Below are 20,886 nucleotides of genomic sequence, written 5' to 3' on the forward strand. Positions count from 1 at the left end.
ACCCCTAATCATTCAACAGATTCAACTCAGTCATATATAAACATGAAAACGAACATAATTAAATTCATCAATTAAACTATAGAGCTTTGAATAAACTTCATGGATAATGAAAACATTTCTAAATTCTTTAATGTATATCTTACTCATCCTTTGTGTATGATATAGTCAAAACTATACGACCAAAACACTAAGTTGAAAAAAAAACCAGGTAACCTTATTGTGGCTCGATTTAGTCATTTTTCTTACTTCAAATAACAATTTTATTAATATTTGATGAGCTAGAAAGCTTTGTGGGATAAGCAACTTTAATAAATTATTCAAAATATAATAAAAAGAGAATAATATACTTGTTGATCTTTTGAACTAATATGAGTATTTGTATTCATAAACATAGCTAACTCAATGCTGTAAATCTTAAATTAAAATATGTTTTGACAATTAAATAAATGACACATCTTAGTTCATAAGCATGAATGTTTACAAGGAATTATCAAATGTCTAAGCATTTAATGTACTATGTTAGTTAGATTCTGATATTTAAATTATTCGCTTTATTTTATTTTTATTCTCATTTTTAGCTGTTATAGCTTTAGAAGTATTATATAATATATATTTGTTTAGGTTTTGGCATATTTAGATGTCATATGCTTGCCATATAGCGGGTTAGCCCATTGCATCGATCATAAGAGTTGGATTTGCTTTAATATAATTGTTATCAATGACCACTCAATAAAGATTAGATTGCTCCAACGTGATAATTATTGAAAGTCGGACATTTTTTTAAGCTACTAGATGCCCTCCTTGGATATACCATAATTTATCGATATTTTTTACATGATATGGCGTTTCATAAAATTCATTCGCTGTATCAATATTATGAACATTGAAAACATATTTTGTATTTTTATGCCCTCACTATCATCAATATGTATCCTTACTTTAATTATGGCATAAATTAATACTAACTAAAGTAGTATATGAATTTTTGAATATGCCATTAAACTTGCACAAAAAAAAATAATATTTAATTTTTTCTAGCAGATGTACCTGTAAAATGTCGTATAATATTAACATATTAAATATAAGAAAATCGCTATTGAAATGCACGTGATAGTCCAATATACTGTAGAACTGAACAATCGTTTAGCCTATAAATAGTTTGCTCTTTATATTAGAAATTGAGTATCTTTCTGCAAACACGAGTTTCACTTCAGAACACTTTTCTTATTTCTATCACTTCAAAGTTCTATTCTTTGCATATAACTGAATAAAATAATTATGTTTTCCATTTATACCAATTTTCAAATTGAAAACACAAGTCTTAACTCAAATTGTTCCGAAATAAAATTTACCTTAAAATGTTTTCTCCGTGTATAAGCCTTTAAGCTTATAAATCATAATACAAACTCATTCCTCTGAAAATCAACACAAAAATCCAAAATTTACCTAAATTTTAAAGGTCATGTGGGATCACTTTCTGTTTTTTGTTTTTTGTTTTTTTTTTTTTTGTTTTTATTTTTACCTAAAACAAAAACATGTTTGATACTCTTTTTTTATTTTAAAATAAAATAAAAAGTTAAAGCGCACTTTCTGGTGACATAGTGATTGAGATTGTAGTTTTCCACCGAGAGTTTGTGGGTTCGAATCACACATATTGACCATTGGGCTTTCTCAAAAGAAACAACAAAAAATAAACAAACATGTTTGATATTTATATGAATATTTGGTTTTTAAAAATAAAATATAAAAATATTTTGATTTTAAGATTTTAATAAAAAAATAAGGCAAATGAAGAAAATTACAACTGTTGCAAGAAAAACAGTTGAAATTTTAAATCTCAATCAAGAATTGCCCCCAAAAATAATACTAGGGGAAAATAGAAGCGACGAAAAGACTTAATGCTAAATTGCTTTCTTTCCATGCCAAAAACACTATCACTTATCCGCTAACCTTTTTATTCTTTAGGAATGATTGTTGTTTAACATAATAGTGCAAATAATTTTGAAAGAAAAAGGTAACAAATAGTTCTCTTGTTCTACTACTCTCCATTAATTATAAACATACCTGCAGTTCTTTCCAAAAACTGTCAAACAATGCTTGAAAATGCTCAGAGATGAGCACTAAGCAAGACATGGTCTACTACTCTCCATTAATTATGAACGCACCTGCAGTTTTTGTCCAAAATCTGTAAAATAATGCCCGAAAATGCTCGGAGATGAGCACTAGCAAGACATCAATTATCTCATTGGCTATGATGGTCGTAAGCTCACTGGCAACCAATGACAATGAGCTGATAGAAAGTGGCTCTAAGAAGAAGCGCACAAAGTTGTGCTAGCTATTCAATTAAAAAAGAAGAGGAAAGACTGGGAATGAAGTTACCTCCAGTAAAAGTTACTGTTAAACAACAACTGGCAAAAATGAATTTGAGTTTTTTTTCAAGCACCTGCTCTTTTTCAGTTGTGGATCGTGGGAATCTGAAAGATCACAACTGTCTGCTTCAATTTCGAATGATTCAAACAAGAAAGATTATGAAGAGGACTTTGGTGTTGGAAAAGGCATCACGTTGGAGAAAGACTGGGTGCCGGTGTCGATGTTAGTGTTGGTGTCGGTGTCAGCATCGGCGTCGGCGTTGTTGGCGCCGGCATCAACGTCGATGTTGTTGGTGCTACTTGAAAGGACTAAGATGGAGAGAAATGCTTTAAAGTGGGATTAGGCAAAGTGTCGGGGTCGGGAGTGCGATGGTTGGGTTACAAAAATCTGTTTTTAAAACAGTTATAACAGCTTTTATTTATTTTTGGTATTTTTAAAAATGAGGAACAAAAAATAATAATAATAAAAACAAATAAAAATATATATATAACCAAACATGTTTTTTATTTTTGTTTTTTTTTTCTTAATGGTTCTAAACAGCCCCCAAGTTTCCCACTTCTTCTCTCTGCTTCCCTACATCCTGCGGACAGCATTCCTTTGTTTGATCTCTATCTTGATGGGTTCAGGGAAATGAAAATGAATGGCTTAGTGCTTAGTTTAATTTTTATTAATATTCTAGTAGTCCTTATTTAATTATTTTGGATGTCTTTCTAAGCCAATGAGAATGGAGGTTAGCAATCCCACTACTAATTTAAGAGGGTTGAACTTAGCCCTAATCCAAAGTGGAGATGGCTAAACACAACTTAACTTTTTAAGGAGGGAGGATTTTGGGAAAAACATAAAAAAGATAATGGTGTGTGGACATTCTCGAAACCTTCACCTGTTTATACTTTGTTAGTAATGTTGTGTTGAAGCTGTTTGGCTTTAAAATAGAATAATATCTTCTTTTATAGTGCGGACAACTTACTCTGTGTCACTCAAGCTCGTGAAGTCATGGAGGGCAAGTATTTTGCTTCAACAAAAAAGGTTTTAAAGGAGGGGTTGAAGCTTTTCCTTGAACTAATGTATTGGGGCGCTGCTTAAGAAGATCCTGCTTAGTTTATAAAATATACTGAACAACTAGATGATTGTTTTTTAGCTGCCTTTTGCTGTTTGGGGGGACATTTTTGTTAGTTTATGCAAACACTTAATGTCTCTGCATTGCAGCAACTCTAAACTAATATCAGTTTTAGTAAATGGTATTGTTGACACTTCTTTGTAGAGCTATTAAGTGCTTCCGACTTGTGACATCTCCTGGATCTCTTTAAGGGTCTTACATTTTTGTTCAGCCAGTTGATTTTGACAACTTTTTTGGAAATAACGAGACTTAACTGGCTACTTGTCATTGAACCGATTGATTTAAATTATCAGCCAACACTTGTATCTTTTTTTAACTGTCTCCTTTTTTCTCCAGACACACCCAACACAAACTTGCTTCATGTCATCAATTGATCTTCACACTCATTATTCATATCAGGTAAAATGATAGAACAGAAATGTTTTTCTTGCCGGGCTTTAAATGTTTTGTATGGGAAATGGCTGCTTTCAATTTCTTTTTATAATCAGTTGTTTGCATTGTATTATGATGCTATTTACTTATTTGAAGAAAGCTATCATAAATCATTGTAATTTTTATATAATATGGCTTTATTCTGATTTGGAGGATACAAGGGTAACAAGACTTTTATCTAACAGTTTATTTCATTCCATTTTATCTTTGGTCACACCATTTGTTGTTCCTAGGTCTTTACTATAACCTTGCATTTCAGTATGTGTTACCCACTCATGAATAATCATTTACATTTCATTTGTCATCCGAAAGAACATCCGCTTGTTATTTAACCGAGAAAAGTAGTATCAAACCCTGTTGGCATAAAAAAAATCTTATATGTTTACTACATATCTATTAATAAAATTCAAAACAAAATGAAAAAAATTAAAAAATGGAAACCGTCCACTGCCTTTGATTATGCAGATTCTTTATCCAAGTGGAAGGACATAACTCTGCAGCATGCTGGTATTTTAAAACATCACTATCTTATGTTTTCTTTGATGCTCCTGAATCTATCTTTATATTCATATACATATACATACATAGCTATGGCATCTCTGTCGCAAATAGAACTTCAGACTTAAAACACAAATGCTTGACATTTTCCATGTTTAGGTGGCTGTTGTTACTCTTATTCATTTATTTATGTTTTTTTATTGGATCTAGTGCAAATATATTTTGTGATTTTCTGTTTAATTGACAGATTATGCTTCCTGAAGCAATTGCAATAGTTATGGCTCCAACTGATACAACAAGGTATTTATTTAATCTCTCTCTGCTCGAACAATATTTGCTGCATCAATAGAATCGAATAATAGCCATTGACTTGCTCGTCTGAAGAAAAGCATTTCTTTGGCCACAAGGTGTCAAAGCTAGTCCGTTAATTGAAATAATGTTCGAACTCTCTAAATAGCCAGTCAAGCGTATCATTTGCATGTGATATTCAAAGCCTCATCTCACTATCTTGATCAGCTTCATGAAGCTTCCTTTTCCACTCATTCAAAATGAGTCCTAGATGAGATTTTAACTTTAATTTCTTAGCCTATCTTCATAGCTTATTAGTTCTAGCTAGCCGATTGCATCTTCTTCCTTCTATTTTACATGCTCAAATCATATAAATTTATTTTCATCTTGTCTTAGATAGTGCATGCACCCTCTCTATTATAGTCCTCTCTCACCTATCCTTAGTGTTACCATCGATCTATATTAATATTTGTATTTTTTTCACTCAATTTAGACGTTAGTGACTTTTTTATTACCTGCTTGCAGCTTTATAGCGTAATCGTTTCTTTTTAAAAAATAATAATAATTGTTCTAATTGTCCATGATATTACCTGTTGCAGTACTTTTGAGGCATTTTTCTATTTTAGCCCCAAATTTTTATTCTAGCTCTTATGTCCTCCACCTATATCCCATTTTTTTATTATATAGATGACATACTTATGACACGTAGGCCATATTTGATTTTCTAATAATATGGACCAAGGATTATTAACTTTTCATCCTTTAGTTTTATGCTTTCATTCAACATTTTATCTATCAGAATTGTTTCATATCCATATAAGATACGCCTGGATATATCAATTTGAATAACATAGGTTATAAACTTTACAAAATATGCGAATTTATGATTTGAACTCAGTGATTCTTTTATTATTGGTCATTGGACCATCCTCATATTTGTGTTAACTGTCTTTTACCAACACTTTTTATTCTTTGGCTGCTTCCAGCCCTCTCGACTCTTATTCATATATATTTTTAAGATTAAATTAAAAGTATAAGCAGATTCTGCTATTGTCTATATTCCTATATAAAAAGTATCTCCGAATCAGAATTATTGTCTCATGGAAATCAAATTTAAATTCTAGATTTGGACGTAATAATTGTTCTGATTTCAACAATAATCTCTTTTATATGTCTATGTGTATCAAATTATTACAATGAATTGTATTTGCTGATTTGGTATCATTCATCAAGTGTCTGCATAAAAAGATGGAAGATATGATGATATATATGAAAACCATTTATTTCTTCCTAAAATTTAATTTGTTGGAGGATGATGGTTATGCTTCAGCTTAAATGAATGAAGTTCTCTGAAAATTCTCATCTTTATATGCTCCCATTACTTAATGCTTCTTAAATATAATTAACATGGGAATTTGGTTAAGCAGAAAGCATGGCATCTTCCACCTGTCTGAGCCGAGCGGCGTCTCAGTTATTCGCAACTGCCAAGCGCGTGGGTTTCATCCTCACGAGGAACCTTCTGATGGCAGCCCAATCTATGAGCATTGTTCTCATGTTCTCATGAACGCTAATATTAAGTTCGATGTTGTTGACCTTCGTAATAAATAAACTTGACTACTTGCTATCGGCAGAGATATTCCCTGGGGTAACTCTCTCTCTCTCTTAAAGAAATTGGTTAAAGATGAGAGCTTTAAAATCGTCATAGATTTAACTTTTCTCCCTTTTTTTTATCCTTCTATTCTTACCCAGCAGCAGTTTATATAACAAATGACAATCTTAATAACTATACTTTTTTGACGTGTTTTGTGATCCTGCAGTCGAAGACAATGTTACTAATTGCTGAGGATCAAACTTACTGCCTTGTGCTGAGACTTTGGCGTTCTATTATTACTTGTGATGCTTCTTCCTCGTGCTTATCTACATTCGTATCTTTGACATTTTAATATTGTAACAGCACGGTTATGCTGTCATTAGCTCTCTGGCTCTTTTTTTTTTTTGAGTTGTTATAATCTCAGCTGTGGATTGTTGGGATGCAATGTTAAAATTTACATCAACCTAAAATCATCAGATGTAAGTTAAACTTAGGTCATGAAATTATGTGTACATATCTAATATTGTGTACATTACCTGAAGTTTATTTAAAGTATATTTCTTCGTGTGACATGCCGTCAACAACCTTTTTTATTTTGATTCACGAGTTGGATGGCCTGCTTCAATGTTAACGGCTCCATTTTGAGATTCAATGCCGACTGAAAATGAGATCAAGTGGCCTTGTAATTAACTTCAGGCTTAAATTAATTTGATTTCAAGTTGTTTTAGCCTCAATTTACTTGAATTTGAGCTGAGAAGATTTTTAACATGTGCAGAAAATAGTATGATGTATAACATTTATATTTTGAGTTGATTTGGCGAGCTAAACTTGATTTAGACACCCAAAAATCAGCTCAGAAGAAGACAATTTTCTTAATAATTTGAACGTTCATATCTTAATGCAAGCTGGGGTAAAATTTTAGTGTTTCATTCGATCTAAAAGTTTTAATCATTAATATAACTTAATATAATATTGTTCAAAAATAATTGCACACAAATGGATCTTTGATTCGTTAGCTCATGCGGAATGTGCAAGCTGAGTTAAACTATTACTAAGTTAATAGACGTATGGTCGAAGGTGATAATCACAATATCTATCATTCCATGGAATCAACTTCACATTGATACACTGAAGACAACTTTACAGACAAGCACCCCGAATGATTTCCTGCCTACAGCCAAATGAACAAAATAGGCGCTTTTATCAGACCACCATCTCAACACCAGCATGAATAATGTTTAACATTGCTTCATCACTTCCTTCTCCCATAGGCAGGATAAAAACCACTACTTGAATGATGCCTCTGCTGCCTGGTAACTGTCGTCCTCCCCACCGCTTCCCAATTTACCCGCCCCGATGGCTTTGCACCACTACTGCCACCACCAGAGCTCCCTGCCATCCAGTTACTAGACTGCGATGACATACCATTTGATTCCTCCTCCTCCCTCTCATTGTACTCCAAAATCTTCTTTTTTATATTCTGCTTCTCCTCGAGCTCCGCCGCCTCTTGCTGCTTCGTGCTCTGCACCAGCGAAGACTCTCTTGGTATAAACATCTGCTTTGTCTGCTGCTTGTTCCCCTTCTTTACAAGCACCTTCACCCTGACCTTATTGTTCAGAACACCACCACCTTCTTCATCCAATGTTTCCTCCCCACTCTCCCCCTCCGCAGATCTCAACTCCTTGCTTCCATCAAAAATATTCATTGGCAGCGTCATGTTTAAAGAGGGTCTGGAACGAAGCTCTAACCTCCGGTACTCTATACTCTCCTGCATGAGGGCTCGAAGCTCTCGATCAAAATCCTCTTCTTCTTTTGGGTCGACTTCTACAACCTTCTGCCTAACCTGAATACTGTCATCCTCATCGGAACCATCGGGTCCTCCATCATCATCATCATCGTCGTCACCATCAGATCCATCATCAATCTTGTCATCGTACATTACATCATCATCGTCATCACGCCCCTCTTGGTCGATGCTGCCGCTGCCAGAATCGCTATCGCTCTCAACAACATCCTCATGGCCTTGGCCATTCTCATCAACTTCATTCGCCGCGCAACGGCTTCCATTCAAAGCCATTGATTGGGGTATAGATGATTTGGATGAAGCCTTCTGAGACTCATTGTCAGAGTGCTTCTCGGTGCTGGGCTTATCACGTTCGTGCTCCTCAAGCTCAACTAGTGCAGCATTGATTTCGTCAATCGACGTGTAGCGGATCATATTTGGTCTCAACTCAACAAACATGTCCTGCAAGAATTTATGTTTACCGAATCTTGTCTCAAAGGCAGAATGTGAACTAAAAAAGAAAGAAAGGGCAGACAAACAGACAAAAGCACTTTTAAATTAACATTTGAACGGAGTTATAGACGATGTATTCACATTCTTGATCTAAAGCAACTTGCAGATAAAGATAAGTCCGTGCCTAGAGAACAGAAAACTTAGTCATTAAAGGGCAGAAAAAAGAAAACCAGGTACCTGAATGTCAAACTCGATATCCAGTGGTATTTGACTTTTACTGAGTACATATCTTTGGAAATACATCAAAAATCGATCCAGCTTTCTCTTCGAGGAACCTCTGTCAAAATAGTGGCCACATGTCTGAAGAAGGGTTATAATCATTCTTATTCGGAAGCAATCTTCTGGCGGATCCAACGCATCTTGCTTCACATCAAGGAAAACAGTCAAGATTAGTGTTGCAACGTGGTTGGAGTTCAGGAAGGAGATAGAGGGAAAAAAGTTTCATCATATTCTGAGGACAAAAGCAAAATTAATAAAAAAAAACTTAAATCCAAATTCAAACAGAAGTGCATTCTAACTGCAGATTGGTTTATGATTTACCAAGAAGAAATAGGATTAAATACCAAATCAGAACAAAGAAAAGTTTAATATTAAAAAGAGAATGACTGAGAATATCATATAAAATTGTAGTTGACCGATTGGAAGTCTTGGGATACTCAATAAATGTACTGAAAAGATTAAAGAAATAATATGCAAATCATACCAAGGATTTCACTTTAAAATATGTAAGCTAATGACAAGGAATTGATATCAAGCTGGAGAATAAAAGGCGAAGGATACTATTTCAGCTTGGAAGACATGATTAAGCCAATTGCGGATAATTTCATCTTCCCAAACAATAGTTATTAAAAATTAGCAAACTTTAATCAAACAGTTCCAGAAATCTCTTGTATATGGTAGCCTAGATAAACACTGCAAAACTTCAAATAATGCAAGGATTTCTAACAATTATAAAGAGATGTTTCCTTCACCAACATGCAATAGTTAATCGTAACTTAATACAAGAAAAAAATAGTAATGCAATAGTTAATCTACATATAGGAGAGCAAAATTAAAATTGACAGCAGAATAAAAATTATAAACTAATAAATAAATATGAGAAAATATACCTCTGGAGTTCCATGGCCAAAAACTAGAATCAAGTATAGGGTTTCAAATATGACAGAAGAGTCTATGTGCTCATAGTTGTATAACTCCCCTAAAAAACGCATGTGAGCTATGCGCCGCTGCTGCATATTATAGTTATTATGTTCCAGTCCTATCCGAATCTCCTCCAATACCTGAACAGTATGTTATACCCACTTAGTATTACACAAGTAATGAAACAAATAAAGATCCTCTATTAATGATCTCATACACTACCAAGTTCAATGAAGAAACAAAGGATACATGCTTTATCAAAAGAGGTGGATTTAATGAACAAGTTTTCTCAATAGACCAGGAATGGCTTTAAGAATTATTAAGAACTCAGAGCCCATTCTACTAGAAATTGCCTGGCAGATTAAATTTTTCTATGATTGATATCAAAATAATGGGCTAATCAGATTATTTCTTTGCAAAAGAACAAAGTAATACAAAAGAACGGTGAAGAAGTAGGGAACTAAATAAATTATTTTCTTTATAGAAGAACAAAAGGGGAACAAAAGACCGGTGAAAAAAAAAAATACACCGCATCTTAATGGAGCAATTTGATTTGCTAGTTTACTCCAAAGATAAAGAATCGCTTAGGACGATTAAAAGAATTCTTATCACTGACCAAATCCTTTCAAGCAGGAATTCTGGGCGGATGCAACTATGGTAATAAGCATATAAAAAGTATCCATTAATAATATTCTTCTATAAAATATTACCAAACATGGATAATCATGAACAAAAACAATAACGCTAATAATAACAACAAAAACAAAAGTCATGCATCGTTATGGAGCATTTCTAGTAACTCCCTTACTCCATAGAAGAATTTCTTGAAGGGAGATTTATTTACAGTTGACCAAAGAATTGATAACTAAAGAGAATCTAACATATCAAATAGCTTGATCAATTAGATAATTCTTTGCATATGAGACAAACCTGGACCTCATGAATATTGAATGGTTAACTTTCAATCACAACAGCTGCCACAAACCACTAAATTGCACACTAGTTAGACACCTAATCAAATTAACATGAAATTGGAACAGAAGGGACAATTTAGCAGTACAATCAACTGAAATGGATTTAGTCACTGTGATTAAGAAAGGATGAGTTCAAATTCAAAGACATGCATATTTGTTAATTAAGTTAAATAGTGGAAAGGCTTTATTCCCACAAAATCAAATAGAAATAATGAAAAATGGCATGACCTTTGATACAATGAAATGCTTAGTTCACAAAAAACATAGCAGTAGAATCACGTTCTTGATGTTGTATGCATATAATCATCACCCTATGAACCACAGCAAAGCATAAAATGAATTGGGGCATAGTTCATAATTTTCATGCACCATAATATTCTGAAATTGTCTCGCAACTTTATACATTATACTTTGGTCCACCATAAAAAAAAAAATTACAATTCCGCTGCATTTGCATACTTTCATGTATTTTGAAAATGCTTGATTTCGCAAATAGCATGTTTTCCCATAATTTCAAAGCCATTCTTATACTGAATAAGCAGATTAAACAAAGAAAAGGTAAGTACTATTTCAGAACAAGGGGTGTCCCATTCAGTAGAGCAAGCAGCATAATTTCAGTCCAGAATGAGCTAAGTAGTTGTAGTAGCAACCTTTCCATCAATCATTAACTCTATTCAAAGAGATTTACCCTGAATAAAATGAAGATTCACACACAAATCCACAATTCCACAAACCAAAAGGATTTTTAGAGCTTCATACCTCTTAGTTCAGTGACGAATATAAATTTCAAAAATGAATTTTATAGTAGTCGTACCATATTTAGATTATAATGCTAAAATATGCTCAAGAAATTGAACAGACAGAAAAACTAAAATCATGACCTCCACTAGCTTCCGATGGCACTGAATCTTAACACCAATAAACAGAAATTTACCTCGTCAACAACTGCAACTGCAAATTCATTGTGGTAGCGGCTGAGACCTGCTGTGAGCAAAGCAATTAAATGCACTTGACTGTACTTCCCCTTATGAACTTTCATAAAACACTTTAGAATATATTGTTCACACTCATCCCATGGAAGCTTGCGTAGTTGTCTAAGCACATGCTCAGCAGAGGACTTGTCAAGATCTGAGAAAAGCAATTTTCTGATATACTGCACCAAAGATAAATAAATAATTTGCAGCTAAACATTTTTCTAAAAGTTAGAAAAACAAAGAATAAAAACAAATATGTCAACATATCATACCTGATGCAATGGAGGGCGCACTTTATTGACCCGAGCAGACCGTTCGGGAGGTTTACACAAGTAATAGGCATTCTCCACGAGTGTGCTATGACGAGGATCCAAATTTTTAACATTTTTCAGACGCATCAATATTTCCAACATATTTGCCATTCGAATTGAAGTTTCGGGTGCACGATACAGAAAACGCCCACATGTCTCAAGCAAGTTGCAAGCCACGTCGATGTTGTGATGATTAAAATCATCCAAACAGGCCTATTCATGAGAAATAGTTGGTGTAAATAGGCACATATTAATTGATTAGCTAGTAGATCTTATTGACAAGAAAAGTACAAAGTACTTATTCTAAGTGTATCAAATTAACATACAAAGATCAAAATAGAGGAAAAGAAATTTATACAAAAGAAATCATCTCTTCTAAGGAAGCACCACTTTATGTAAACCAGAAGAAAAGAAAAGAACAAGTTTATTATGTCCCTGAACAATTTTTTCACACAGATTCATGAACCCTAAATAAGCTATATACAATGGAGGAAGCCAGCATTAAGAAGTTTATGCAAAAAGACTTCATTGGTTATCTGCCGAAATACATCTGAAAAGCAAATGTAGCATTTGAGTTAGATAATCACCAATAGAAAATTCGAAGATTAATTAGAATGCATAATTAATTGATATTTATTTAATTGATTTGCACGATTTTATCATGATTTATTTGTTCTTTTATAATATAAATCATATCAAAATGAAGATTGCAAGTTTTTTAACATGATTAATTTTAATATATTATTTATTAAATATATATGCATATATTATACACTAATTAATACAAAAATGTGATTAACATGAAGCATATATAATGCTTGCGTGTGCATGTTTATTGATGGAGTTTACCCATTTAGGATACTAGCTAGATACACTAAGATGATCGTGTATATAAACTAGAAAAGAATATTAACATTGAAGAACTTTCATTGATTACTTAATTGGTACATTTCAAACAATGTTGCTGACAAATATAAATGATATAGATAAGATAAACCATTATACCGTACAATAGAATGTTATGAAACAACTTAAAATGCCATAATTGAATGGAAATTTATCATTTATTTTATACTAACTTATTATATTTTACTAGCATGCGTGTTGTTTTCATTTTCGTTATATTATTAAACTTTAGAGATATGAGTATTCATTGATTTCTTATTTGTTCCAAATAATTTAAACTAAGAATTTAAGATACAAGACTTAGATACAAAAAAAGGTTAGAAGAGAAGTTTATACAAGCTGTGGTCAAATTAGATGAAGGTAATTACATTTATATGCGTGTTGTTTTCTTTTTCTCTATTAAATTGATTTAATTTTAATTTGTTTGTGGCTCTTTCAACTATTTGTATGAATACTTTTATTAGTTATTGATACAAATTAAACTTTACCATCTAATGATTTATTCATGTCTATATAATTCCAAGTCTCTGGGTCGGGTCAAAACAAAAGTGATATCAAAGTCAATGTATAAATTAGAAAAGTTCAATCTTAACTGAAAGAGTTATTAGAACTAATTCATAGAAATCTTTACGTGAAAACTAAGAAAATTAGAATAGATCATATATGATCATAAACAAAGTTACAAGGATAATTTTTTTATAAGTGGAGAAAATTATAATGCCCGTATAAAAAAAATTATAATAATAATAATAATAATAATAATATGAACTGACTAATGTCGGTTCAACCAAGCCGACATTAGTTGGTTTTGTCTTATTATAATTGAGATGAAGGTGAGATAGAGACGACCGTGAAGGGAAGTCATGACAAACCGTACAAGCATGAACCATGAGAAGAGAGAGCATAGCAAAAGCGCAACTAGAAGAGAATGCGAACTGAGAGCAGCAATGGATGAGCAATCATGCTCATGCAAGGGAATAAACCCACTTATATTACAAACTGGGAAGTTAAAATACTCATATAATTCAATTGTATGATTTTAACATGATTCATCAGTTCTTTTATAATACGTTCATATCAGTATGAATGCTACAGGTTTCACAATATGGTTGATTTTTATTCATTATTTATAAGATATATAATATATATTGAATGAAATTAAAATGTGATTGATATGAACTATATAGAATGCTTACATGTTGTTAAGCTTTGATTGCTAAGGTACTCGTACATGTAAACTAAAAAAAAATATAGATATTGAAATACCTTAATTGATACAATTTAGCTGGTACTCTAATAACAAATATAAATTAACAGATAATATACATAATTGTATTACACAAAAAATGTTCTAAAACTGCTTGAAAAATCATAATTGAATAATAAACTATCAATTATTTTTTTATGGATTCATTATATTTTAACTAGCATGTATGTTAATTGTTTTTCTTTTTAAATACTTTAATTTCTATTTGTTAGCAGCTTTTTCGATACTTTGAATGAATAGTTTTATTATTTAGTGATAAAAATTAAATTTTATCAACAGAACATCTATTCCTGTATTAATAATTCTAAGCACTGTGGTCGAATCGTGATAATTAATTTCCTTGTATTCCCCTCAATTTGATATTTGTTCAACAACCAATGCAAAAAAAAAAATTTAGCCACCTTTTGCCAATACTACCATGATCAGCAAAAGACTAAGAAGAAGCCCGCATTAGATTGAAATGATAATGAAAAGCAGCTTGAATTTTTTCAAGCATTGCACCAAATCCGAGATTGATTGAACCAATTATTAAGAGTTCAAGGAGGATTGAACAAGAACAGTACAGATCAACAGCCCACCCTTGATTGGGCCAGCTTCCTCTTCATGAATTCATAAGTTGATGCGTTATCACAGCCTGATAGGGGGCATGGAACCAATACTCTGGCCACGTTAAGATTATTATTATGAATCCCTACAAAAAGATCAAACTTCGCAAAGCAATTACACCTGCACTCCATTTTATAAGTCATCCTTATGTAAACACTCCTCTAGTTGAGTGGTTACTCCATACACAAATGGGGGGACCATTTGCTCATTTACCAAATCCATTCAGTTAAACCTTTTAGGAAAATACTCCCATCGATCAACACATCAAAACTTCTTGTCGTTGATTGTGCTCAAGATAGTATCATAGTGGAAATTTGAGGCTGCAATTGTGGCTGCTATCAGCTTTATTCTCAATCCATCACCAACAACTCGGGCCACCCTAGGTCAAGTCTTGGCTCACATTTTGATGATGGGGCAAGTCAATCTACGCTTCTACCTTAAACAAATAAAATAAAAACTAAAAAAGCCATCCAAAAATTTATGTAATGCTCAAACTCAAGTCATTTGCAAAATTTTCAAGTTTAACTTCAGCGAAATTTTCTCACTTCCACTAATGATAATATATTTTGACTCATTTACTAACATGACAATGAGTCAGCCCTATCATGTGCTCATCACAACTCAAGCAAACTAAAAGGCAAAAAATGATGTTAATTGTCAAGCATGCAACATTCATTGACAACAAACTGTTGTTGCAAATAACGCATTGTAGTCTGCCCAACTTTACAAGAAGGTGCCTCTATTGTGCAGACGTCATCTGGGGACTTTGTCAACATTCTTTACACTTGTAACAGACTTGCATGGACCTTAGCATAGCTCCCACAATGTCACCATCTTCATTCTGCCTACGTAAGTGCCATTTTTTATTGAGATCTCTACATATTGCGAGGTGGAAAAACACGTGTATGATTTTTCTACAATTAATGGGTTTGTGCAGCTAGAACATACCATATAGTTATTCCATCTAGGGTTTTTCCACTCAAATAAACTTCTTTATGCTATGCATGTGTTGATAGTTTATATTCTTAATAGCTAAACACGCATAAAACACACACTCGAGCTGTTTTAAACTCTACTGCTGCACACAACATTCGGAGTTATAATGCCATGTCAAACAAAAAGGTTTAATAATACAGGACACAATGACCACTATGTCCTTTATAATAATTAATTATATGAGAAATATCGCTAATGATTGGATAAAGGAACTTATTTACACAAAATGAATCACAAACCAATGACTTTAGCATTTTTACACTCATTCATCATTCTCAAAATATTTCCCCCTTCATCTGACAAACTACTAAAGTAACAAACTTAATATAAAAATAAATTATTATCAATGTCGATAAAAAAAATATTTGAATCCTCCAAAATCTTAAAGTTATTATTTATTTATATACCCAAGATGTATTCTGCCCCCAACCATGTCCACTATTTGCAGTCTTAATGTGAGTGTTGTGTAAAGCCAAATCAAAGATTCATGATAGTCCAAAATTTTAACATCTAAAATTTGAGAACAAGTTAAAATTCTGCAAATTTTAAAAGTAATTAACTCTAATCCCGCAGCTCTACTGTTCCAGCAGACCTCTCCCAGCACTTCACAGTGCATGCAGTGGCTAGATTGAATTGTAGGGCTGGGTTTTATTGGGGACCGGGTTATATGTCGTGATTCCTTCTCCCTATTCCTTCCCTCGCACAAATATTACGCACGGGTTACTGTGGCAGATGCGCACTGAAGGGAAAGTAGCCACCTGGGAGTCATAGCTTGTGGTAAGGGCTTCCGGGGAGATTTTGGTTAGTATGAATCTCTCTTTTACGCTATTCTAAACATTTATTTCCTTCCTCCAGCTTCTATTTTAAATTTTGCCACAAATTTGTGCAATTTTTCATTTCTGGTGGACGTAGCAAGCGTCGAACTTGTGTCGGAAGCATCGAACTTAGTTTGCACATTTCTATAAGGGTTTTAACACAAAGTAGCGAAGGGGAAGGGAGAATTGAAGTGTTAAGAAGAAAATGGGATAAGTTTAGGCAGACCAGAGAAAGGTTGGGTATACTGAGAAGCTTGTTTGAGGTATGTTTTGGCAAATAAGTTATGTTCTTTATTAAATTAAAAAACGAGCTATGATTCCAATAATTCCTTCAATGCCTACGGATTTCAAGTTATTTTTACGAGACAACAAGCTCGAGACGAGCATGAAGAAACTTGTTATAGGGTTGTTCCGTCAAGTCGGGAGAAATAATTTTATGTTAACGTAAGAAAAATAATATTCTATAAGTTTTCATACGATTTCTAGTTTGGCACGGATGCGTTTAGAATTTTTTAAATATTGTGAATGAATATATGCATTGAATGTACATTGATTTCTTCTTAATATACGTGTGATGTTATTATGATATGATCGTGCAATGATACATATGACTATAATATTAATTGTTTGCATGTATTCATTTGTTATGATTCATGCATGTGATGTATGAAATGTCTATGAATGTTTGTTATACGCATTATGCTTTAAAAGTGTCACAAAAAATGTTATGAGTAGATTATTACATGAGTGCTTGCAAATACACTATACAGGGATGAGGTATCATCGACTCGTGTTCAGGCAGTGACAAAACTCTAGAAACTGTTGTGATCAGACGATGACAGAACGTAGAGAGTTGTTAGTATCAAGGGGGCTATTAATAATTGTTATGTTGGAAACTAACATTTTTTCATAGTTAATTTGACATCTAGGACAAGGTGACGAACCTGATATGACATGGCATGAAAATAATTGATGTTTATACATTTACATTATTATGCTCTGATGATATTGTATGATGAAGTTGCTATGATGAAATTGCGATGATGACGTAGCTATGATTACATTACTATGAACATGTTTATGAGTACATACTTATAACTATACATGTTTCATATAACATCCATGATTTTCTACAAATATTTGTTTTCTCATATTTTATATGATTTTAGAATGTTGTAACTTTTTGGGTAGACATATAATGTTTCATATGAGCATTCACATTGTTTCTTTTACTTATATAAAATCTTATTTTAGCCTTGATTATTTTGTCGAGTTCGTTGTTGCTCACTTTAAATTATTGTCTTTCAAGAAGAGACAAAGAACACCAGGGTGAGGAACCAGGTGTGATATGTACAGCTTGTGCACTATATAATTTTTGGAGCTTGTACAGGCTTTGGGTGCATACATTTATTATATTGAATCTAATAGCTTTGTATAGATATATGTTTTGATATATAATTTTTCACAATTCCAAGTATAAATATGAATGAATATAAAATGCAATGTATCACATATGTTTGTGGCAATTTAATTAGACTAATTCATCATTCATTGAGTTTTTGATTTTACAAGTCAGGAATAGTGTTGGTGAGAATTTAATCTGGTCTTATTGTCCACCTCTGTTGCACCTCAACGGCCCTTAAAGGCAGGGTCCAGTTGGGGTTTTGCTAAAAAACCACGCACTGAAACCCTTGGCGGCATTTCCATCCATAAAATGCTCATCTACAACATAAAACTGCAAAATGACACCAACTAATGGCCTACATATGAGACGGAATTATGAAGTTACTTTAAAGACAAGACCTATAAACTTTTTATTAATTAATAATGATGAACCCACATGAACAACAACTTTTTTAATTCAATTTAAAAAAAAAAGTACCTTAAGCAGTTGCCACAAAAAAGCTCACTCAGACTAATGGTATTGGAATGGCTAAGAAAAACAACATTTAATGTGTTTACATCAACTTTTTTAAACTCCACTACTATTCACATTTTATGAACGCAAAAGTTTATCAGACCATTATAAAATCAGCATTGTTAATTTACAATTCATACTTTCTTGTTGTACCAGCAAATGGCAAATTATTGATAAGCAAGAAGCAATATTGCAAACCATATAAGCTCACCAAGAACAAACCTTTAAGCAAGTAAAAACAAGACCTGCAGGTGCAATTCTAAATTTGCATAGCTCCCCAATAAACCTGATATTCTTTATCTTTGTCTCAATATTTGTTTGATCCTAAAGAAAAAAAAAGCCACAAGTCCAATGATGTAAAGTTAAATCGTTATCATCAGAAAGAAAAAAAAAAGACATTGTAAAAGTGCGTGTACACAAAGAAACCTTCTTATTTATCAAAAAGTTGAACTCGTCTTCGAGCATTGACACGAGAATACTTGGAACATCCTTCATACAAGTTGATAATGTTGCTACCATGCGAGAATAGTATGGCAACAACTCTAAAGAGGTTCTAGGAACATTAAACAAGGTCCTTCCAAGCTTCTTCCGATTTGCCTTCGAATTTAAATAGCAAAACTCAACCTGATAAAAAAATATTCTAATAAGTAAGCATTTATGTGTTACTGTTTTTATACCCTACTGATTAAAGTTAGCAGCCATTACCGTTAGCTGGTCAATAAGATCACGGCTTACACAACCTGGAAGTCTTTGCAACAGAGCGTCCAAGCTTGCACCATCAAGAGCTTTTGACTTATCCTTTTCATCCCCTTTCTTCTCTAATTCCTTCACTTTATGTTTCTCTCTATCAGACTCTTTAATTTTTTCCTTATCTTTTTCCTCATCTTTAACCTTTTCATCCGCTTTCCCATCTAGTGATGATTCTGACTCTACATTGAGTTCAACATTCTCTTGCACAAAAATTTCAGGCTCCATAGCGTGTTCCTTGACAAACAGAAATGAGTTTATAAAAGAATAGTCTAAATGACATGTAGAGTCAATAAATAATATGGCAGACATAGCGAGATCTGATGTAACAAAGCATCCTAAATTTGAAATACATCAAAGTAAAAAAAAAAGTGACAGCGATCAGTACCAAAATGAGAGGGTATGCAAAAAAAGATGAATTGCTAATTTGATAGAAAAAAATAGAAGTAAACAATAATTGTTTGAGGTGAAGAAACAGTTCTTAAAACAAAGCAAGAGGTCAATTTTTTTTTTTCTAACAAGCCTCCCCTGAAAGAAACGGCGCTGCAACTTCAAAAGACAGCAGAAAAGGGTTTTATCAGAAAAATGCTAAGATGCATTTTTAACCAGAAACAAAATGCTTAGAAAATAGAAACCAAACCAAGTAGCGAGAGCTAAACTAGCGGATAAATTTCATCATCACTCTTGCAGAGAAATAGGACGGTTTGGAGATAGATGTTTTAGATGATTTGGTCACATTAAGCGTCGACCATCTGATGATCCAATTAGGAGAGTATATGTTTTAGATTCGACTTATGTTAAGAAAGGCAGAGGTAGACCTAGGAAGACATGGGCTTATTGTATAAAAAATGATATTAATTTATTAGAACTAATTAAAATATGGCACTAAATAGGACGCAATGGAGAAAAAGGATTCATGTAGCCGACCCCATATTGTGGGATTAAGGCTTTGTTGTTGTTGTTGTTGTTATAATCTTGCAAAGAAATGTCAAAATAGGACAAAATGTATGGAGGAAAAAATAACAGAGCATATTTAAAGCTTAAAGACAACTGATACTTCTATGATCATCTTCTTAGTAAATTTTTCCGACTGTTTACATAAGATTTAAAATCCATTCATGAGTCCTCTAAATAATGAAGTGCCCTGCTTGGCAAGATTTCTCAACAACAACAACAACAACAACAAAGCCTTAATCCCACTACGTGGGGTCGGCTACATGAATCCTTTTTCTCCATTGCATCCTATTTAGTGTCATATTTTCATTTAGTTCTAGTAAATTAAGATCATTTTTAATACAATAAGCCCAAGTCTTCCTAGGTCTACCTCTGTCTTTCTTAACACAAGTCGAATTTAAAACATCTACTCTCCTAATCGGATCATCTAATGGTCGACGTTTAATATGACCAAACCATCTAAGACAACTTTCTCTAATTTTGTCTGTCACAGGAGCTACACCAACCCTATCACGAATATATTCATTCCGCATTTTGTCTCTAAGTGTAAAGCCACTCATCCACCTAATCATTCTCATCTCGGCAACACTTAACTTATTATTATGCTTCTCTTTTAAAGGCCAACATTCAGCGCCATAGAGTACTGCAGGTCTCACCACCGTCTTATAAAATTTTCCTTTCAGTCT

The 20,886-nt window shown here is 33.0% G+C and overlaps 2 protein-coding genes across 5 annotated transcripts in view; one reads left to right on the plus strand and one right to left on the minus strand.

Annotated features, from left to right (window-relative positions):
• Nucleotides 1-6,878, plus strand: part of LOC110019931 (AMSH-like ubiquitin thioesterase 3) — a 41,788-nt gene extending 34,910 nt beyond the window's left edge. The window contains exons 12-15 of one of the 2 annotated variants that reach the window (XM_020717813.1): nt 3,824-3,886; nt 4,665-4,717; nt 6,133-6,350; nt 6,523-6,878. In XM_020717813.1, the coding sequence (XP_020573472.1) occupies nt 3,824-3,886; nt 4,665-4,717; nt 6,133-6,313 (297 nt within the window). In that variant the 3' untranslated portion in view covers nt 6,314-6,350; nt 6,523-6,878. Of the gene's footprint in view, nt 1-3,823; nt 3,887-4,384; nt 4,427-4,664; nt 4,718-6,132; nt 6,351-6,522 lie in introns of those variants that run through there. The other variant, XM_020717814.1, reaches the window with a different exon arrangement.
• Nucleotides 6,879-7,332: 454 nt separating this feature from the next.
• LOC110019930 (regulator of nonsense transcripts UPF2) overlaps nt 7,333-20,886 on the minus strand; it is a 36,075-nt gene continuing 22,521 nt past the window's right edge. For all 3 annotated transcript variants that reach the window (XM_020717811.1, XM_020717812.1, XM_020717810.1), the window contains exons 10-17: nt 19,205-19,483; nt 18,926-19,123; nt 18,722-18,823; nt 11,953-12,204; nt 11,641-11,859; nt 9,702-9,872; nt 8,770-8,955; nt 7,333-8,541 (exon numbers count right to left, since the gene is read on the minus strand). In XM_020717811.1, the coding sequence (XP_020573470.1) occupies nt 7,549-8,541; nt 8,770-8,955; nt 9,702-9,872; nt 11,641-11,859; nt 11,953-12,204; nt 18,722-18,823; nt 18,926-19,123; nt 19,205-19,483 (2,400 nt within the window). In that variant the 3' untranslated portion in view covers nt 7,333-7,548. The remainder of the gene's footprint in view (nt 8,542-8,769; nt 8,956-9,701; nt 9,873-11,640; nt 11,860-11,952; nt 12,205-18,721; nt 18,824-18,925; nt 19,124-19,204; nt 19,484-20,886) is intronic.

Source organism: Phalaenopsis equestris, unplaced genomic scaffold, assembly GCF_001263595.1.
Source record: "Phalaenopsis equestris unplaced genomic scaffold, ASM126359v1 Scaffold000088, whole genome shotgun sequence".
NCBI lineage: Eukaryota > Viridiplantae > Streptophyta > Magnoliopsida > Asparagales > Orchidaceae > Phalaenopsis > Phalaenopsis equestris.